General features: G+C 46.9%; 1 protein-coding gene across 2 annotated transcripts in view; it reads right to left on the reverse strand.

The window, feature by feature from the left end:
• Nucleotides 1-22,865, reverse strand: part of LOC120894144 (semaphorin-5A) — a 111,894-nt gene that overhangs the window by 83,408 nt on the left and 5,621 nt on the right. For both annotated transcript variants that reach the window (XM_040296556.1, XM_040296555.1), the window contains exon 2: nt 21,366-22,201. In XM_040296556.1, coding sequence (XP_040152490.1) covers nt 21,366-21,445 — 80 coding nt within the window. In that variant the 5' untranslated portion in view covers nt 21,446-22,201. The remainder of the gene's footprint in view (nt 1-21,365; nt 22,202-22,865) is intronic.

Consider the following 22,865-nt stretch of genomic DNA (forward strand, 5'->3'; position numbering starts at 1 on the left):
GCCGCTACTTCAGGCACATTAGCTTCCCGAGCGTGATTCTTGTGGTGTGCTCACACCATCAAAACACATCGCGAATAGAGCAAATTATTAACACCGAAAATTTCAAATATATTTTTTGCTTTAAATCATACAAGAAGAATCCAAAAGCCGTCAGAACCGCTCAACACATAGATCTTTGCACTCTTTTCAACAAATAAATCTTCGCACTCATTGTTCTTTCTTGCAAACTAACCAAGCCCCCTGCGACGAGTGATATGAGTGCACAAAATGCATTGGCGTTATGCCTGCGCATTTTTGTTGCGCTTCTTGCCCCCTTTTTCCTACGACAAAAGAATCCGCATTTGTACCGAATTAGCATCGAGCACGATAAAACGCTCACTGCACATGCACCGCTTTGCCCAAGAACCAACACACATACACACACATACACAATGAATCGCTGGATTCTGCATTCAGCGTGTGAGCACACAATCGGATCATCCCACGGGCATCGGGCCAGTTTTTGATACCGTTGGTGTGGTGTGTAAGTGCATCCGGAACTGCACAGAATTATGTTCTTTCCAGCGCCCGTATTCCCATTAGCACAATCGTACACGCCGCCGGTTTGCAGCAAAACCCATTCTCTTCGACACTACCCAACGGTAAATACACCAGTGCCTGAGAAACAGTGCCCTGGTTCGGGCCCAACGGAAGCCGCAACGCGCGCGCGTCATCGACGGCGACGGAGAAGCAAAGGAGTGCATCGAACCATTTGCACCTCCACGCCGATGAACTGCGAAGACGCCGGGACGATGTGCAGCAACATCAGGGCGCCGCATAATCTGACAGCCGCTTTACGCCTACCGCACTCCTTCACCTCACACCCGGACCCAAGATGTGAAGCCTAAATCGCCACTCGCACTCGCGGCCGATTTCGATGTGGTCTTCAAAATTGGACATCGGTGGACGTCGATTGCAGAGTGGAGGGGTTTCTTACCGTTGTTGTACCTTCGCTAACTTGCGCTCCATCCTTTCCAAAGCGGACGCGTCGAGCGGTTAAATCTAAGCTGCAGTGCCTGCAGCCATCCTCAAACCGTGGTGGTAGTGGTGGTGGTGGATGGAGGTGATGTTGTTATGGTTGGTAAAGGGCAATGTTATCGAAACTTGGCCGATCGGATGAGGTTCAGTCGATGGATGGAGCCTGTGTAGCGTCCACTTTTTGAATGCATCATCATCGTCATCATCATGATTGGTTCGGGTTGTGGGTTGACTTTCCCATAATTCACGTCAATCAGTGCCGGGCCGAAGTACCGTACGGTTGAATTCTTTCCTGTGCTATGTGCGATTAAGGCGAAGGGGGATTTAATTCTTGCCCATGGGGAACCCGTAGCGTTTGCACACGGGTCGATAAAAGGTTGAAGCAAACTGTGTCGGTAAATTTATAGCAACATTTGTGGTTTGAAAACAGTTCTGCTTTAGCTTGAATGGAAGGGACTTTTTTGACTCAAAACAATTGCTCAATTATGTTTCTGCAACTTCCTATGTACGTTTTAAATGCCCTCTAAAAACCAAACACCGTCTGCGTACCTTGCAGCCATTTTTCGTTTTATTTTTAGCACTGGTCCCACCCACGCCACCCACCAGACGGAAGCCACCGTTTGTTCCACATTTTTTCGCAATAACAGCAAAACAGCAAGCGAAACAACAAACACTAATCCATTGCGGGCCAACTCTTTCCCCCGAAAGGTAATGCTATCCTCCGAAACCACGCTTCATGTCAACTTCATGCTTCTAACAGGGCCTCGAGGCACCAGAGACGGAGGCACAAACTGCATCCCCGTAACGACTGCGAAGGAAGCTGCTGCAGTTGCACTCTGTCTAAAAACACACACACAACCACACGCATCAATCACTGCAAAAGCATATCCCACCGCCCATGCACACACACACACACACACACGCACGCGCGCCCATATGTGTACGTATATGGATGCACTTCCCACTGGGCGACAAAAGCCCGTTCGTTTGTTGTTTGCTCGAGGACGGCTCGAGGCAGGGACGGCGGGAAACCGTTGCATGAATAATTGCCTTCGCAGGCAAAACTCAACACAAAGCTCCACGTCTTGCACGTCCCTTAGATGTCTATTGCGACGGCAGCTGCCGGCGACTCGTCTGCACTCGAGCACGGGTGAGCAGTAGCGGGAATTAAAGGGAAAACTCGCAGTGACATCGGAATAAAACAACAACTAGCGCTGCGAAATGGAGGCTACTCTCCGGAGAGGAAATGGGGCAGGGAGTACGAGGACGATGCACAGGAAACAGTAAAGCCCAGCTAAACAAATTGCTAACAAACGCTACTCACAGGAGCGTGCAGTCGGATGGAAAGGTGAGGAAGGCTTCTAATGCTGCACCATCCTGAAGATGGCTGGAACGGAGAGAGCATTTGAAAGCCAGCCAATCCTGCAGCGAAATTGTTAATGAGATTTTTCTGCATTTTGTCTATTGTACGGTTTGTGACAGTTAATTTCTGCTGGAAAGGTATAAGTCACCGTGCATAACTGGAGCTCATTGCGGAAGTTACAGTCGCACTGGAAATGAGGAATAAAACATTTGACAAGCGCTCGCGTTCATGTGGGTTGTCACCGTTATAGAGTTACATGATCCGTTACATGTATCCGGAAGAAACACAACGAAATGAAACATCCAACGCTCCTCAAACCCAACATCAGGCAACGCTTCATAAATGATCCAAGAATAGCAAATCGCATGAGGAACTCCTCAAAATAATCGTTAAAACATTAACGATTACCTTCATACGTTCAAAAAAAAAAACACTAAACTGTCCACCATTAAAATTGAGTATAATCAGTAAAGCGAGCAACCTTATCACCTCCAAGTCAGTGAATTAATCGTTCCGGTGTGACACACCACCTCTAAGCGCGTTGCGAAAGCCGGCGAACAATGAGTTTCAAAACTCTAGCGAGGCATCGAAAGCCGATAAGCTTTGTACGCATAAATCATAAAAAGCAACCCCAGGCCACCACCAGTTCGGATGAGCTACGGCGGTGTTTGGATTTGCACTTCCTGTCCCGCAGTCCCGGGCAGGAGTGGGCCCGTGGCTAATTGGCAACGCGGGAAAGGTGTTGATAGCAACGCTTCTTTCCGTCTACCGAATCTCATGAAGCTTCAGGCTTGTCGAGCAGGCTGCCCTAGCGAGCCATACTGTCTCCACCGACCGGCAGCTGATAAGCGGTGGATTCGGATCGAAGGGCAAATATTTAACCAACTGTCCAACCGCACTCACACACACACACCAGCGCACCCCATCTTATCTGGGCTGACTTTGACTAGCGTAGCGACTTACGCAACCATTGACCGGCCGACAGTCCGAGCGAACATCGGGAATTGGCACAAACATCGCGTCGGTACAGCGTTATGCAATGACTGGCGGTGAGTGATCGTTTGGCTAGCTCGGTTTATCAGGTGAGGCTCTGCAGCACATAACGTGCGATTTGGGGAGCCGCACTTGACAAAATGCGTTGGTGCGAAGAACTTTGAGAGAACGTAGTGTATGGGGTTTGTATAACTTTATTTTCCATACAAGAGTAACTCTATCGTACTATGAAACTGAACAATAACAGGAATTTAATTAGATGATTGTGCACTGATCAGTAGAGTAAATCAATCGTAGCAGCATCGACGGCTATCGCACCCAACCGAGGACACGTTGCTGTCAATATGCTATGGCAAACAGTTGTCAAAACATTCTCGCATCGCGAATCAACCTTGATTCGCAGTGAAACAGAACGAACGACATGAGCCGTCGTCCAATCACACATGTGTCGGAAGTCTTTTATGCTTTCAAGTATTCTATGGTACTAGATTTTACTCCAATGTATAAGGTAATGCAAAAAGGAAACAAACAGTGGTCTACCATCCAATATTGGACGTTTCGCGATGCCAAAAATATCTTCCATGAAAACGTTCCAATCTGCAATCTGAGCAGACGGTAGCAATTGATTCGGTATTGACCGGGGTTGTGGATGATAAATCCATTATATCGATCGATTGCACCATATGTCGGCTACTATATTGTGTTTGTCTGTACTTCATGTTTTTATTTTAGTCCATTTATTGAAATAAGAAAAACCAGTGTTTCGGAAGAGACCAACCAATTTGAGCTGCTGTCAATGCCCGAATCCTTTCAATGCTCCGTTGATTGATTGATCAATCATGATGTTCGGTTGATGATCAGCGCTCGGGGAGAGCGTACCCTTTATTTATCGCCCTACATTCTTGTGGCAGCACCGAACTACGGAAAAGCATTGGCACCGAACCCGTTGGTAGCCTTCGATGGGCTAATTATGCAAATATTCCAATTTTAGGCTCCCGCTCTCGCTATCGGGTAAGTTTCATCTGGTCCGGGGAATCGGGTTTTTTGTGTGCAGTTTGTACCGAACGTCATCGAAGCATTTCAAAACTTCAACAAAACCAAAGATGATGAATTGTTTTGGCTTTGATAGGCTGCGGAATGTAAGGATAAAGATTAACGATCGCGCTTCTGGGATTAGGTTGCTGCCCGATGGTGGCCGGACAATGTTTTTGATTAGCTCAGCAGACCGATATCTCTATCAGGAACGATTATGCTAAAGAATTAGTATATTAGTTGAATACTGTCTCCATCGGCACGCAAATGATTAAGTCAAAATGGCACAATAACCCTAAATAAAGATGGCAAGAAAAGTAAAACAGAAAGTAAAACTCTACTCAATTGCACATCACATTAAAAAGAAAGTAAAAACCTTTATGCTTCGAAGGCAATTTTCGCTTCCATGGGTTCAAAGCACGAGTCATACAAAAAAACCAGCCAAATGTGTAGAAAATGAATTATTACCAGGCAGCCAATGCCGGTGCCCAGCAACGTTTATATTGCGCAAAACAAGCGCACACAAAGTGTGCTCGACTTTTTTGTGGCATTTTTTCGTCTCTTCCACTCCCGATCCACCCGGTTCATTGCTGCACTTCAGTGATAAACCCATTTGCCATTGGAATCTTGATTCGCGAGCGATGTGAAACCAAAAAGGTAAAAAAAAACAATCTGCACAAAAAGCGAAACCCGGACACCGGGCTCGCTAAAGTCGAACAAATGAAATAAAAACATAAATGATTGTGAAGGGGCAAAGCGAAAGGGGGAGTAGGAAAACTCACAACAACAATAACACAGACAAAAAAAAACAACTAAAAAACCACGCACAAATCAGCAAAATCGTAATGAACGATTGAGGAAAAGCGAATAAAAAACCAGAGCAGACAACGGAAGTGAAAAGAAGAAGAGAAGAAAAAAGAGAGAGAGAAAAATCGCACAACGTCAACTGCCCGACCAAGCAGCCTATGCTGCCAGGCAGTGGTCCCTGACGCGCGCGCGCGCGAAAACCGAATGGCCTGAAACAAAAGGGGATGCGAATGCGTGCGTGCGCGTATGTGGCGCGCATGTTGGCCGGCATGACGCTGGCCACATACTTAGAGCGCTGCGGTACGAGCAGGGCACATGATGACGCCGAAAATTACCCTCAAGGTCGACGGCCCAGGTTGAATCAGGTGATCGACGAGCCCGCGACACGACGAACCACGATAGCGCGCTGATTAATGGCAAAGGCAACGACCGCTTGATTGATGCTGACACAGAGCTGCGCGCACACACACACACAAACACACACACGCACTCTTAACGAGATCACCTGATATGCTGGCAAACGAGACAGTTTTCCGCAGTTTCCCGCCACAGATTTGGGATTTTGGGATGATTTATGGGGCTGAGGAATACGCAAAAATGCACGCAAAGGTTCCAAGAAAGGCCAAACGCTCAAGGATTATGACCCGGTACCGGACCATCGTTTGAAGCCACGAAAACAATCATTTACTCCTAACAAAAACAACACTCTGGGGCGGAGGGTGCAATCAGCTGACCGGAAGGTGAACATATTTTCGCACCCAGTGTTGTTGTTCTATTGACCGCGTGGGTCAATCGTCAGCAGCACTAGCAGCAGTAGCAGCATCAGGAGCAAGTGTGCAGCCGATGATTTCATCTCAACAATTCTTTGAACATTCGTACACAAAGCACCCGATGTGATAAGCGCAATCAGAACCGTTTTATTCAGAGGAAGCAGCAGCATCAACAATGCGCAATGCACAACCCTAGCGCATATTGGAAACGCGCGAACTTCGCGATCGTGCCGAGAAGCACGTAGGTACACCAAAGCTCGTGATAGTACGGCTGAACAATGACGCACGATGTGATGACTACATGTGATTTTTTGTAGTTGGAGTGAGGAAACCGAAAAATATGCACAGTTTATCACAACATTCATCACCGTGCCTATCAAATACCTGCCGCAGTATTGTGTAGCTTGGTGCGAGAAAGTTGTAGATAACGCTGTATTGAATATAACTGAATACCAAAACTGGTGATGCACAATAAATTACTTTCAAGAATGCCTACATGATAATCGAGGCTTGCAATGTATTGTGGTTCAGTATTCATCATTAATTTCGGTTTTGTAGCTTATCTTGAACATGGCAAACCGATATGTTTTGAGCTTTGAGGAAGGCAGGAACTTAAAAACTAAATTAAAATAAAAAGGAATAAAAAGACAACCAAAAGCAAAGGTACAGATAGTAAATGACACCTGCTCTATGACGATCTTAGCCAATGTTTCATGTTGAAAATGTAAAACATCTGATCATCACAATAATCTACGAAACTATTCACACAGCCATCGCATCGTATTGTCCGGTTAGGCTGCCAACGCCACCCCTTCGATCGACAATTGATTATTCTCGCATGACCTCATCATCTCTCAGCTACGATCGGCGATCAGAGTTCCGGGATTCGATTGAGCATTTTTTATAGATTTATTGCGAAGCTAAAACAACACTCCTCTGCGGGCTACCGGTGATGCTTCCACTTCAAAGTTTGAAAGCTTCACCTCCCTTGACAGCTGAGAAACGTTGCGAATGAGCGAAGACAGCTCCGTCGCTAGCAGAACCGTAAAATTCACTATTCTTTCGATACACCCTACCACGGGAACCATAAGACTCGCTAGACTTCCTTAATTGTGCCTCCTTTTCGTTCTTTTTTCAATCAACCCAAGACAGCGAAGACTTCCTGAAAGGGACAATAAAACGATCGGACATAACGAAAGCGAAAATAAAGCCCCAAAATCATGCCCTGTGAATCGCGAATTAATTAATGAACACGATACTTCACACACCGTACAGAAACGCGCGGGGACGCACAGCATAACAGCCAACAGGAAGGTGTGCATAAATCTTTCCACCCCGAAGCACTGCCAAGAATTGTCCAGCTTTTGCAAAGATTGTTAAATGAAAGCGACAAAAGGGACCGATCAGAGGGCTTGAGAAGGGAGAAAAAACAAGACACCGAATGCAAACCAACTTCCCAACGGGTTGAGGATTAAAAAGTCATGCTCGCGGCAATCAAGAATAAGAACGATCAATGTCGGGAGGGGTAGGGGCCGATCAGTTGCTCCCGTAGTACTTCGATCCCGGTCGTTTGCACACCGATTGTATGCAGTTTTATATAGTTCGCGCTCGGTGCGTTGATTATAATTCCCACACAAAGCCTTAGCATCTTCCTGCGCTTTTCAGCTTCTTCCTGCATGGTTCGTCCTCGTGCACTCGTGTATGCTCGCACAGGAACAATACAAGCAAGGAAGGTATCTTTTGGGCATAGAGATAACAAAAAACACACATTTCCTCTTTTCGGCCCACTCGCTGAACCACCCCCACTTTGCCGGGGTTTACATTGTCCAGTTTTGCACAACCGCAGCCTCCCACGGATTGATCAGCGTACCGTGAAACCGCGCGAACTGGCGACACAAGGCCCCACGGAGCTGCCCAAAAATGTCCAAAGTCATTGTAATTTATCACCCGGAACGTAGTTGGACCGAGCAGCGGGTTAATTCTGTCTGATATTTCCCTTCCCATTCATTCCCCATCGCACATCATCGTGAGTGCATTCGCAAAACCAAGGCAACTTAGCCGCTGCACCGGAGGAAGATCAGATATTGTTGAACGTCTCCCGATTGCAAGCCCAAGTACTTCGTTTGTATAGTCTTCCGATCATTCTGACACTCTCGCCGTGGTGTCGCCACCCTTCTCCACTGACTACCGTGTTTCGTTTCCTTTCCAGTTTTGTTGCTGCTGTTCAGCGTTATTATTAAAAACGTCAGTTCCTGTAGCTTCTTTGACTGCCGAAGCACAATATTCATAAAAAGCCAACATACGAACGGAGCATGATTTTCGGCAGCAAAACGGCTTTAACAACTCTATCAGGCGGAAGGTTTTTTTTTTGGGCGATTCAATTCACGGACATGTCGAACGGAACGAGCGGCACACACTTATCGAGATGTCTTCATTAATCCCAAATTCCGCTCACCCTTCCAGATGCAGATGAGTGTGCGAAAAAATGGTTCTTCTGTGGGGATTATTTACGGCACATTATAGAAAATATATTTATACTCGCAGTCGCAGCACATTTCGCCGACCGTTTTCGGTGACGCTAAAGTCATCTTTTAAAAAAATGAGAATCATATTTTACAATTAGGTGATGCTTGGATACTTTCATATTTTGTGGAAATGAACATCAAATTGTTGATAAATAACTTTATATAATATATGTTTATTATTAACATTATCAGAAATGTTAAAAGTTCAGCAAGTTTGTAATAAAACAAAGCGACTAGCATCATAAAATGCAAACTGCAAACAAAACAACCACCAAAGTACGGCCTACAGCAAAGAAACCATATTCTACGCCTCGCTGCATCAAGTTCCACTATCATCTGGAAGCAATCAGCAAGCGAACGAACGAAACATCCGACAACGTTGTAAGCAAAGGAAAAAAAAAACACGTAAAACAAATTCAAAACTGAACCAAACAACACTCACACTTGGAAACGACACCAAACGAACAACCAACACAGCCCGAACGAGGCGCGAAACGGTTTCCTCTTTCCCTTCCACATGTGAGCATGATAAGATGGTACACAGGCGGCGTTGCCTTGAACTCGCGTCCCGTCGACCTTGCCGTCGACACCGGGGGCAAACCCGCGTCGATATGTTCCGCATTTACCCTTCTACAGTCGTTTCTGGGAACGCTGGCTGCCAGCAACCTTTTCAAATCGTACGATTTGTCTCGCTAGGCCTCCAAAATGCGTTAGAAAAAATAAAAAACCACAAACACTCACCAGAATACGCTAGCTGTTCGTTTGGCGTTGGTTTGGGGCAAGGGACGAGCGAACCCGTAGCGAAAACATTTGGGCAAACCAGAAAGCTTCGTACCTCGAGCGAGGAAAGAGTTAGAGAGCTCAGTAGCATCAGCACGATCGCGTACCGAGGACTGGCTGAATTGCTGCGATTGCTTCTTCTGCTTTTTGTGTTCTACCTGCCTCTTACCGTGGAAATAATAATTATGATTTCAGTGTCTGCTGGCTGGTGGGACCACTGCAAAGATCTAACTGGAGGAAATTATTGCTCCACGCTGTGCTCAGCTTCCATTCCACGTTCTAGCGAAGGTTCATGGGAGCTGAGTTCAATACGAAACAGCTCGTCGTGCAAGACGTGCATAAGCAGTGATTTGATGCTCTTGGTGGTGTAAATTGTGAAGAGTTTTGTGAGAAAATATATCAAACTTTAACGTACTTGTGAAACATAAATAGGACTAAGGGACTCATCTCGAACTTTGTTTTCTTCCTAATGTTCTGAAGCCCTTTCAAGCATGACTCGCAAGCGTTTGATCTCAGCAGCACGAACACAGCGCAACAATCTAACACTAACGCTCCAAACATGCGATCGGCCCTTTGAAGCATCACATCTTGTACACCTTGTGCCTCCCTATTGACCCTCGAGGGGATGTACCCCTGTCTTTCGACGGTATGATAATTCCGCTGCAAGAATCGCATTTCCCACTCAACCAGCAAAGAAGACAAACTCGCAGACGGCTCAAACTGACCGACAAATTACGATCGTTTTGCCTTTCACCGCTGGACTGCGTTTAATGTTTTATGGCGTTTTCGTCCAATCCTTGTGGCAGCATTTTGGGTAGCAGCAGCAGCGGCCAACGTCACGCACATTGAAATACGCTTCAACAGTTGAGTAAAGTGGAGTAAGATCAAATTCCATCAGCAACCGGGAGAGAAAGGAAGTGTCCAAGTGCATTCGTGGGGATGGTGTAGATTGTGGTATGGAAAATATAATAATTCTATACCTTAGAACATTAGCATGTCAAGATGGAAATCATGGTCCAAACACAAAATGAAACAAGAAGTGCATTTATTCCCTCTAACAACCCACCATGCCTTCTTGTCAATCAATCGACCACTCCCTGCGTGTCTGAACGGTGCATGCGATTTTGCATGACTTGAGTGAATTTATTTCGAAGGAGTATCCTACCATGCATTCAATTACGTCCTAATGATAAAGGTTCTCTGTTAAATGCTTCATGCATTCCTGCTAAGTAAAAGCTATGTTTTACAATCACTAAACCAGCAATAATTTCCAAATGTATGCAAATATACCAGCAGGACATAATCCAACTTTAAATATGATTAATCACATAATTGCATAAAAATGCAACCTACTTCACAAACTTATTACCACCAGTCCAGTTATTCTCGCATAAACTTAAGAGACATTCCACTCTGCCTAGACAATCCACTTCCAGCTCAGCTCTACAAGGCTCCACAGAAGACGCACGTAGCGGCCAGTACCCTTCATACTGGGGAGCGAAAAAAAAATGCAAGGCGCTACGATTAAAACGAGCTCAGGCGTAATTACACGCGGCCCTACTTTAAGAACGCCGGATCATCATAAAAGAAGTCTTGCCTCATCACGGCGCCCATTCGCGACCAAACGACACCAGTGTACTACAAACGATCGTTCGTTCGATCGTTTACGGCGACAGTAGAACAGAAACGGCCGGTTGTACAAGCGTAAGTACACGCGTAAAACCGACTAAAAGAGATCGTTTTTTTTTTTCTCCCGCCCCTATCGCAACTTCGTTCCACTCGCCCGGCTTGGCTGATGAGACGACAGAAATGAAAACAATTTATCGCACTGGTCGCCCATCGTGACGCCTCCAGTGACTTTACGCACCATTGAAGAGGGGAGGGGGAGATCCTGTAAAATCAGACACTTACGCGAGAGGAAGATAACTAACCGCGCTAAAGAAAATGATGAAAATTACACACACAACTAGTAGAAGCTCACCGATTGTCGGATTACAAGTTGAAGGTCAGCCGATTGGGCCGTTCACTTCCTCGTCCGGACGGTGCACCCAGCAACGGTGCGGCCAATGCAAACCCAACCATCTCCACAGCGCTGCCAACATCGGCCTGCAATCCGATGGCGCCCGATCGTCCCCGATGTCGGTGCGTAACAAAACCCACACAGCGGTGAAGTAACCCACGACGTGGCCCGTCGTAATGCAGCCTGCCCGGTTAGCTAGCCAGGCAAGATCTACGCAATATTTAATCCACGCGTCATCGACCGATGCTCATTTGCATTATTATTCAACTAATTTGTCATCTCGTTGCGTCCAATTGCCGCTTTCTTAGCGCAGTATCAGGCGCGCAGACAGCGCGTTTCTTCCAATTCCTGCCGGAGCTTCTTCCGGCCCGGGAGGCTGGGCCCGGTTTTTGTTTTCCACCCTACCCAGACGCGCAAACGAGCCACAAAGAGGCGAAAGTCCTCACTGCACTTGTGCTGTGCATGCTGATGCATTCTCTGGCGGTGCACTTTCACCACCGGCAGCCTGGCCTGGACGCTATCGCACTGGGTGTGCACTGGGTTTTTGTTTCGGTTTCTTGCGCCCGCTCCTCAAACGAGGTCGTGTCGCCCCGGCCACTCATTTGTCAAATGAGTCGTTTCCGTTTGCCAACGCTAGGCCTTCATGTCATGTCATAATAGTAGCACACGCACAGCCACAGCACCCAAGTGCAACGCTGTCGGTTTGGAAAAGTGACACCAAGAGTCCCCCGATTCGCCGAGGGCGGGTACCGAGGCGCGTACCGCGTGTCTAGCGATTATGCAGGAAGTTGTTACGACGGGCAAATAGTACACGCATGATATGTTTTTTTCATTCGCGTGCGTGTAGTAAACGCAAAGTGTAACGGGTAACGGCGTTAGTGTGAGAAGCAATTGTTCGGTGGAGGTGCATGGAAGAAGCCTATCCGAAGCGTCTCCTGCATTCAATTTAATCATATAAATAGAGATCATTCACATTGGGTTCATCTGGGCTACCTGAAGAGGACTCCAGATGCTAAAATTAACATCCACTGACAGACCAACGGATCGTATGAGTTGTTTATTCCCTATTGGATTAGATGTCTAACGCTTGCCAATAAACATTGAACAAAGCATTTGTATAGATATTTAAAGCTTCAAGACATTTAAAAATATTTAATTACTTTCAGGGGTATAGATGGACATAACATAACGCTTAAGCGTATGCTATTGCAAATCCAACAAATCACATCACACGTGGCTATTGAACTACACTGTCCTGGCCGATCGCTTAACCGATTGCTTAACGCCAACCGGTCAGTGCATCATTGCAATCCCAACCAGCGACAATTATGTGAGTGTGTCTGTCTTTCGCTTAGCTAATTGAAGCCATTAAGCCGATTGCAGCCCCCTCGATCGAAACCCCCGTACGTGCCAAATGCCCATCTCTCGCCGTTCGAATCGTCGCCGAGTTTCACACGACTTCGCAGCACTGCACTGGAACTTTGGCCGCAATGACCCCTCCCTCGCCCTACCCTCCCCACCACTGTGTCAGATGCAACCAGATCAGATTTGTTTGAAAACCTCTCGAAGGCTTCACCGCAATGTGGTTCGCTTGTGCAAAAGCGCCCCAATACGTCTGCCTCAACCCCCCGGGTAATCAGACCCACCGACACACTGTTGTTTCACGGACAGTGTGTGTGTGTGTGGTTGTGTTTGTTTGCGGCTTCATTCATGCAAACGCTGAGTGAGATTTTCCTGCTTGAAGGGCTTGACACAAATACCGCACCGGATGATCGTGCACGGGGCACGGGGCGATCCGTCCGATGAAGTCACCAGCAACCAAAACCCTTGAGATCATGGTTTCCTTCGATCGACACACACACATACTAGATCACAGGGAGGGGAAAATTAAACCCGGCAACAACAAATTGCTACGGATTACAGTCGGTTTAATCTCAGCCGTATGCTACACTCACGCCTTGGTGAGATAGTGTGCGGAGAAGTAAAAGCGTTAAGCCTTAAGACGGCAGAGGAATACGTTTAATGCTGGAAGAAGTGTTTCCTATCGCAACAGCACAACTTAATTTGCACAAATCAAAGTATTCGAAAGCAAAATGGTTTGCTTAAGCATTTATGCTCTTTTTAGACAAAGTTAAAGGCTTCGGAAGACGAACGGACTTAACTTGATACCCTTGGAAACTTTTTTTTTAGTTACATCCGCTATGGTTTCAGTGGGCAGGAAACGGCCTCTTAAACCAGGAATGCAACACTTTGAAATTGGAGAACCATACCAGAAAGGACTATTTTTATGCGTGTCACCTTTACCCTATGGTGAAGCCTTATCGCTGCAGCTACCCTATGTATGTAGGGAAGTTGGCATTTTTTACATCGCATACCAGGCTTGCTAGCTTGCTAAAAATCAAGAAGAATGTCAAGGTTTGCAAAATAATGTAAAAAAAAAGAAAACATCCAAATGAAGTTACATTCGAAAATTAAATCTAAATCTGATTTAGTGACCCAAATCTACAGCACGCCACAAAAACCCTTAAAACAAAACAATCACTTTCATTGAAAAGCAAGCCACTCCACTTTTCGGGGCTCTTCATTTCGGGGCACGATCGATAGAAACTGTCCACACCGGTTGGGGAACAAACGAAGAAGCCGACAAAGCCACACAAGCCCGCCATTCGTTCCGGGGGTGGCCACTCTGGCCCACAACTGTCATACGCCGCCGGCCGCCATTGGAGATTTTGTTTCCCGGCAAACGAAGCAGCACACACACACACAAAAAACGACCTACAACGACCAACACGCCCCAACTCAAAAGGTACAGGTTGCTGAATTGTTTGTTACCCGTCCGGGCATCCCACCGACAAACCAACAAAAAAGGTAAATGTTGATCTTATCTTGAAGTGCGTTTCACGAGCAACACAAGTTGCGGGCCACGACGCCTCCAGTGCGAGAGTGCGGGCTTATCAGTTTTGAAAACTAGATAAAAAAAAACACGTTGCTTGCACTGATGAGGACAAACTATGAGACACTGTTCAAACCCACACAGCAACAGAACACGAGTAGAAATGGGGCCACGTAAAGGGCCACGTTGGCCGACCGCATTTTGTCGCAGCGCCGATGTGTCTGCGCGAAATGCGCTAAACTTGCGCGAGGGTATTCACACCGCTTGATGACACAAACTGCGCTTTTTTTTTTGTTATTTACAATTTGATATTTCCGTCCATTTGCTCAAGTGGGTGTGTGTCGCGTAATGAAAGATAGAAAAAAAGATTCTGCTTTTTGCGATAACATCGACTTCGATGCGGCCTAACGATGATGACGCCAATCACATCACTCTGACATCCTTGAAGACGACCTTGCGATGCCATCACTAGCACATAAAACAGAGCCCTTCACGATGAATCACGTTGCCGAAAAAAAACCTTCCCCAAAGGAGTACACAAACCGGAAATTCAATACGCAACTACGGTGACGGGCACGTTGATTACCCTTTGCTTTCAAGCAAGCAAGAATCGACCGGGTCATCTTAATCCCGGTGCAGACAGAAGCTGTCTAAGCACAGTGCGGTGTGTGCACCCGAAACACCGGTAAGTTCATATTTCATGCCGCCGTCCGCTTAATGTCAACGTCAACAGTCTAATAGGCATTGGGCTCGGTTTGATGATGGTTTTGTGGAGAAGCTTCGGCAATCCCTTTTTGACGGACCTTGCACACGGCACCGTTTAAATATTTAACCTCACCGGACCCGTTCTCGGGATGACGAAGGGAACGAAAAAGGGTTATGGACGGCAACATAATCCCATCGATCCGTACCTGCTGCTATCAGTTAACGAGGCGACTGGTGGATTAACTCTTCAGGCTACTGCAGCTACTGGCTAACCAAGGTTAGTTAGAGGCAAATAAGCAATGCTCGCTATGTGCATTGAAAACCTTCAGCGCTTTTCTAATCGGGGAATGTGTTGAGTGGAGCGAAGGAATGCTTAGCATTCAATTTCATTAAATAAAGAACCATAACGCGCGCCCCTTTCTTTGTAACCTTGTCCGCTCGCCAAAGCAAACGCACCAGCCGGGTAGGCAGAACCCTCTAAGCAAAGCAACTCCATCCATCCTTGGTAAAGTTTCATCAATGAAACAAGTCTCACTTGTGCAGTGTTTCAGAGAAAACATAGCATCTAGCGCAGGGCACTTCTCCGAACCCAAACGGGACATTGCAACGGGCTGATGGCATTATGCACTCGCTGCACGTCTGCTGCAACTGCCTGCTTGAAAGCTGTCAGCGCGCTTCCCTTCACCGTACTAAAAACAAACGCTCAAAGACAAACTCGTTCGTGTTTGACGTGCTGCGACAAATAATAATGCTGACCTAGGCACCTGAAAGCCCCAAGCCCAGTGTGTACAAAAGGAGTTCCACAACGACATCGCACCAAGCGTGTTGGTTTCCTGGTATCAGGGGCCGACCCTATCCCTTAACCATCGCGGGGCCTCCAAGAACGATCGGAACCGCACACTGGGCTCGAAATGAGCCGAACACCTGTTCCAAGCAAGTGTGTTCACGACAGCCACGTCACCACTGCAGGTAGTTAGCCGCATGATTAATCGATGCCATCCGAACGTTCCGATCCGGTCCCAACAACCCCCTGCGCTCTAATGAGTTCGCACACAAGCGTTGCAGCAACGCGCTTGCTAATGATCATTCCCGGGCCAAGCCGTCGGTTTCGATTGCATCGCTGCGCCACTGCCGGATTCGATGCGATGCCGAACCGATAAGCTGAAATTTCTCGCTACGTTCCAGCGTCTCTATAAATTAGTTACCACTCTGCCCTAGCAAAGGGAGCCACACAGCGCCGGAAACAGGCCACAAGAACAGAAGACATGACTAAACATATCTGCATAGCTTGCAAGTAACACGCACCCGTAGCGAAGTCCTTCGCATTGGTTGCGTGGAGTTTTAATTTTGTATCTTTTCATTGCTTTGGGTACGTATGTGTGTGTGTGTTTGTGTGTAAAGGGAATATACACATTGTTTCCTTGGAGCGATGCAATTTGTTGCGGGTAGCGCGCAGCAAATATCAATCAAATTCATCAGCATCGGGCTTTATCTGATGAAATGTTTACACATTCTTTGCGTCGCTTGCCCTCAACCATGGCACTCGACGTATCTGAGAAGCATATGTGGTTACGATATTATACAGACATAACGAACAAACCAAAAAAAGGGTTTACAAACGCAGAGAATGCAACGTGCGATAAGATAAAGAGAAAATTAACTAATCAATTATTTTAAGTGCAAGCAGTGGCGCAATCGGCTGTGTTTTCGGGCATGGGCATCGTTGCGTATAATAGGAATGACACGCTTTTGATCAATTGTAAGTATAAGATAGTTTCACTTTCATACATTTTGTTGATGTTTTTGACTAGAATTTAAACTAAATTATTTTAAAATCACAAAAATTCAGTGCCAACTAAAAGAAAACAATACATCATTTCTTCTGGTTCGCTAATCTCAAGACGCATCTCTCTTTTCTGATTCCATCACTATTCCATTCACTTATGTATGTATGTGTGCGAGTGAGATAAAGATAATAAATCTATGTTTTTGTTTACCCTCACTCCGCTTTAAACCACGCACCTCGTAATCTAACCATCACCAAAACCCCCTGGAAAAGAAATAGATCAGCTTAGGAACAAGAGAAAGAAGCCTCATTTTGGTTACCCAGGCTAACCTAAACTCACCGAAAAAAATGAAAATAAAACAAAATGCATCCACCTATCGGTCCGTTACAATCGGCCCCCACTCCAAACAAACCCGTGCCGTGGATGGTGAATGAACGGGGGCTGAATAATGAAATATTGCTCCATCTTTCGATCGAAACGCACAAGATGTAAAAAGCAGATCAAACCTAACAATTCATGCAGATGACGAACGAACGTTTGGGATGACTTTTCCTACACCCTGGCAGGGTACGAAAAGGAAGGGAGGGTCGTGTGCCACGCCAGTGAAGGAACTGAACCCGAACCGAACCTGCCCTGTGTCGACAGACGCCCGAACGAAAGCGATAAGATAACAGTGTGGATGTGAAAAACTTGGACGAAAACTCAGTGCCAGGGAAATGGCAGAGCACCCTGCCCGTGGAAGAGAAAGTCACCCTCATGCCACGGGTGTGTAGACAAAGCAGTGCAGACAAACACACGAGACCGAGTGCAGCCTCGAACACACTAATTAAACCATTCAGAAACGTTGATGCGTCCACGCGATTATGACGACGGATGGCGAAACTGGTGGAGGTCAGATGTGAAGATGTGTTTCTCCGGCCTTTTTATGATCGTGTTGCGCACACAAAGCGGTTTTAACAACGGTTTTGTCTAGCAGAGCGATGTGATTTGTACAGTTTGTTTTTAAAATTTAAATTCCATCCAAACATAGGGTTCTACGAAGGCTGTACTTTACTCTTACTTTATGCTTCCCGACAGATCACGGTGAGCTACGCTTACCTTGCTCTTTTTCCCCATTAAAATCATCCACCGAAGAAGCGCAATGCTCCGCAATGCAGCACCGTGAAAGCACCTCCTGGGGTGTGATCTATTCACGGCTCGCTGTGGCTGTGTGTGTGCCGGAGGGCATAAAAATATTTTGACACCATCAACACACCGTGGTGCAGCAAAGTGAAGTCAAACGCCCGGCCAGTCCACACACACAAACACACGCCCATCACCATGGCATATGGGGTGTAAAGTTGATTAATACGGCTCTCATCCAGGCGACGGGCAGATCCGGAGCAAACCCCCAATCCCCCATTGGACAGCCATATCGTGCGTTTGGATTCGTAACAGTTTGAAGTTCGAAGCCGTGTCTGTAAATGGTGAACGAGGTGAGGATCGGATCGTGAGGGTCGAAGCTCCATCAAGCGTCGGGTGGTAAGACCAATCGAGGACCGTGTCCGAAAGGCATCTCGAAATGGCTCGCTCGACGCAATCCCAAAAACCCGGATGCTTTCCGGCTGTCCGTACGTCCGGGGGCTTGGGCTAGAGTTGAGCAACGAATCGTCTACGGCGTCTTGCCACAGCGAACCAATTATGGATCAAGCGCAGTTGGAAGATTGTGAAAGCTTACATCGTAACAATCGAACATCGAGTCAGTGCACGATAATCCCCAGCCTCGATTATTGATCACCGAAAAACTTGGCCCACGAGTGTGCCCTCATTAGTGAGTCCTCACATTGGGACATTTCTTGAACAGTAGGATTCGGTGTAGGCATTCTCATATCGTTCGAGTACATTCTCGTCAGATATGGAGCACGATACAAGTACATCAACCTTCCTCTTATCTATAACCGCTCCCATAGTGTGTCAACCCATGCCAGGTACTACGAGGCTTTTGATGGATTGCAGTACAACCCACACTTACCGCAAAACCTCGTTCCACCCGCAGAAACCACCAGCAACTAAGAAGAAGTTAATATCTTCCATCGCACTAAGATATTACTATAAGCGGCCCTACACCATCTATCAGTGCGGGATCTAATCAGTGGAACCACCATGGTCACACTGGGCTCTCCGCTTAATAATCTCGTATTTCACGCGAATATCCCCCACAGCGTCACACGTCACAGACCTTGAACAGAACAGAAGCCATTCCCTCGGCTAGAAATAACACCCACGGTAGTTCATCCCCCATCTGTCCAACCGCTTTAGCGATTGTACGCCCACCGTCGCGTTCGCGTTCAGCGCAAAGATCTTCGTCCACAGGATCGGATGCACTTTGGAGAACAATATCCCCATATACCAGGTTGCATCACATACAGCCACACACGCCCTTCTCGCTTCAGAAGAACGTATGAAAGCGAAGTACTTTGGCTGGCGAATGGCTAATGGCGTACACGGTACCGCTCCCGTGCTAGTTTCAGCGCCTTATCGGATCAGGCCACCCCGTTGCTGGACGGATGGAGGATTGCCACGGCACGTACCACGCAAATAAGAACACACAAACACACTGACTATACCGTAGGTGTAGAGTATACCGCGGTGTGACTGCGCGATGGAAAGGTCAACAAACCAGCCAGTCGGTTTTATGACAGCAACAAACCACGGCGGCGACAGTCCCATCGTACGCACAGCACCCAAGCCTTGATTGAACAACGGTGTGGGAGGACGGCGACAGTGAAGACGTTTTCCCCGACACGCCAACGGCCAGGCAAAACCCCCATCTCGCTCCGAGTGTCCAGCCGGCTGGAAGCGTACGCCGTACAAAACCAACTCGATAAAGATACGCCGAACGTCAAACGGTAGTCGAATGTGACAAGGCACCGGCAGCAAGGTAGACCTCCGGCCAAGAAGAGCTCCCAGGCTGTGTACGGCCTGGTGCACAGTGAACAGAAGCGACAGTGACAGAAGAAGCGACCCGATCAAAGATCGTACGTGACAGCGCGTTCGGCTGACTGATGAAGGCCGTCAATTCAATTGCTTTGAATCTTGATTAATTATTGATCTACCGAAAAGCGTACGAACGTCTTAGGAAAGGCTTCAGAGGCGGGCCAGCTTTTTGAGCTTTGAGCTGATCAGTGTGGTTTGGGACATTAAAACATGGAGAGGGGGGATACAAGGGAAGAAAACCAAACAACAACGTCCCAATTGCTTCGACATCGTTTAGTGGTAACGAGGTAAGTGGTCTTCTGGGTTTGAGTTCCAAAGAAAGACCCAAAAAAAATATACACACACACTCTGTCTGTCCGGTTCACTGTCTAGCGAGCAAAAGACCGGTGGCCCGGTCTCGGATTATCATTATTTTCGAATTATCAGCCATTAGTTTTAATCGAGTGTGCATTAGTGCCCAACCACACAAAGACACCAACCCCCGTTGGAGTTTCCCCCCAAAAAGCCATGTTTGATCAACGTACGTGCGTCTGTGTATCCGGGGACCACAATGGAAAGTCGGTCAGCAGCTGTGCATGCAAGAAAAGCAGGATAGCAAACCCCCGACCCACACACACACATACACACAGCACATGGGAAAAATGTTTGGTTAAGCAAATGATCAACAAATGACACACTTTCGTCCTCAGAAGTGGACTGAGGGACGAAGAATTGATTGTCGCGATCTCAAACTCACCGTCAGGTTCAGCTCTTACTGTGCAATTAAAACCCTATTTAGAGCCTGGTTAAAAAAGAATTAGCAGTCAACAAGCGGTTGATCATACGTTTCATTTAATCAGGCTCCGTGTCGGGCTCCGTTTCGGTAATGGGTTCATAGTTTCACAGTTTCTTGGGAAAGTTCTTGGTTGGATATCTACAGTGAGCAGTTACAGTGCCTTATCAATTAAGCGGGGGGTTTTATTACAATGTACTACGCGGTTAAACCGTCCCCAATCAGTAGTTTTGTAATGTTGTTTGACGTTAGCTACATGAACAGCTTATAATGACCTCATTAATCGCTGTTGTGGTTGACTTTTGCTTGCAACACTTCATCTAACACACATCAACATTTCACACAATCCTACGAGCGCAAAGTTTGACACACAATCTCTAACCATTTATTGTGAAACCTTAACCGATACAGCCTCGCGAAAGCATAGAAGGTAAAGCACGTACAAGCTGCTTCTCGTACACAAGCAGTTTCCCTTCCAGGTAGATGGTGTTGGTACGATAAAAGCTGACGCAGCGATAAACTACAACACCCGATGGTAGTATGCATATCTTTGCCCTGGAATCGAACCAACGTTCAGTTCGATCGCCCAGATCCCGGATCCTTATCCCGGGCGGCAGAGCGAAGCGGCAAGCCAACAACCAACGCTCCCTTCTGCATCACATCGTCCCTAGGTACCTAGCCCTCCTCGGTGTAGCAAATTTATCCGCGCTCGTTCGCTCGTGCGCGCGTAATTTTACGACGCTTCGATCCGACACTATCGCCCGAGACCCGGGAAAGATCGGAGCGCATAAACTATCTCGCTAACTATCGATCGGACCCCGCGTGTATCGATTGCTCGGCCACCGATCTTCCCGGGGTCGTCGATCGCTAAAACGCAACATCTCGCATCGTTTGCTCCCCTTTCTTTTCCCTTCGCCCGACTTACCTGTGGCAGATGGACGAGGTCCGTGGTGGCTGCACTGCCGAGCCGCACCGTGGCGGCCGGCACGGGGCACCGGCACTCATCACACCCGTAGCAAACGAGGGAACAGCTAAACTAATCCCACCGGGAACCAATCCTCCTAGACACACGGAGCAATATTTTTCCAATTTACCGCACCGCACGCCGCCGGCCTCGATCGCCCAACGGTTCCTCCGAAATCAGGTTGGGTTGAAAGTAAAATCGCGATCGAGAACGAGATCGATCGTGTGTTTTTTTTTACCCTGGTCAAACAATCTTGCACACTCACTGGAAGGATTTCTCACCCCGTTTGATGCACGGCCGGGGTTGGTTGGGGTGGCTAATAACCTTCGCCTATTATTGCTTCATTACACCACTATTTATGGATAATTTATAATTTACTGCCATATTTCACTAGCGGACCTAGGAGGAGCAGAGTCGCCACCATTATCACTGCCGCATGGGTCGCACAGATGGAGGCACGCACACTACAGACGTTTCAGGCTGCAAACTTGCTGAATTATCGTACCAGAATATAACGATGGACGCAGCACAGATTCTATCCAGATATTATTCACCTCTTGTGTGGAACTTCAACACCAGCATAGATTTACAATTTCTGGTTTCTTTCTTCGTGGAAATTACAACACTCAGAACACCATAAAACCCCGGTGATGTCTCCGGCACAAGATGATGCAAAATGCTATTATGTCAACGTATCCGTTTACCACTCACTGTTGAGCCGTTGATTAGACGATGCAACGGCTGTGGTCGGTGGTGTAATCTATTAACCTCAAAGTGTTTGTGGGTTTTGTGATGTGCTGAAAATAGAACAGAGCAAAGAGAGGGAAAAAGAACATAAATCAGTTGCATTAGCAGCAGGCAGGAAGTGAAAGCAAAGTAGGTAAACAACACGTCAGCAATTTGTTCACAAGTGACAGGGATTTTACAGGTTTATAAGTCAGTCACACTTCTGAAGTGGTCCTAATGTTGAGTGCTTGGGTGTTAAAAAGACTTAAGGAGCATTGACATAGGTTCGATTTATTGCTCTACCAAAAACCAGTTCAACATAAATACAGTTTTTTGTTATATTTTCTCTTCCTTAACTTAAAGGAGTTGAATCGCTCGGAAATTGGTTTGAAAATGGATTTCCATTAGAAAATCATTACCAGCTAGTTTATTACCAATTGATAATAACGGCAATTTCCCATGTTTTTGTTCCTTTCCCGCAACAGCATCTTATTGCTCACTTTAAATTAACGACAACTGCAGCACAAGCGCGCGGTCCTACATTACAGGGGCATAATATTAAACCACCCACTTCTGCAGCCACGATTGGTCATAAAACTTCACTCACTTTAGCGCAGACAAGTAGCTGCGCCCGTACCAAGCAACACTCATCGCTGGAACGGGCGCAGCCGTTCTCGCAAAAACAATCAACTGCATCCGATATTCTATTAGCGCAAACTTTCGCCACACAATTGC

Source organism: Anopheles arabiensis, chromosome 2 (genome assembly GCF_016920715.1).
Source record: "Anopheles arabiensis isolate DONGOLA chromosome 2, AaraD3, whole genome shotgun sequence".
NCBI lineage: Eukaryota > Metazoa > Arthropoda > Insecta > Diptera > Culicidae > Anopheles > Anopheles arabiensis.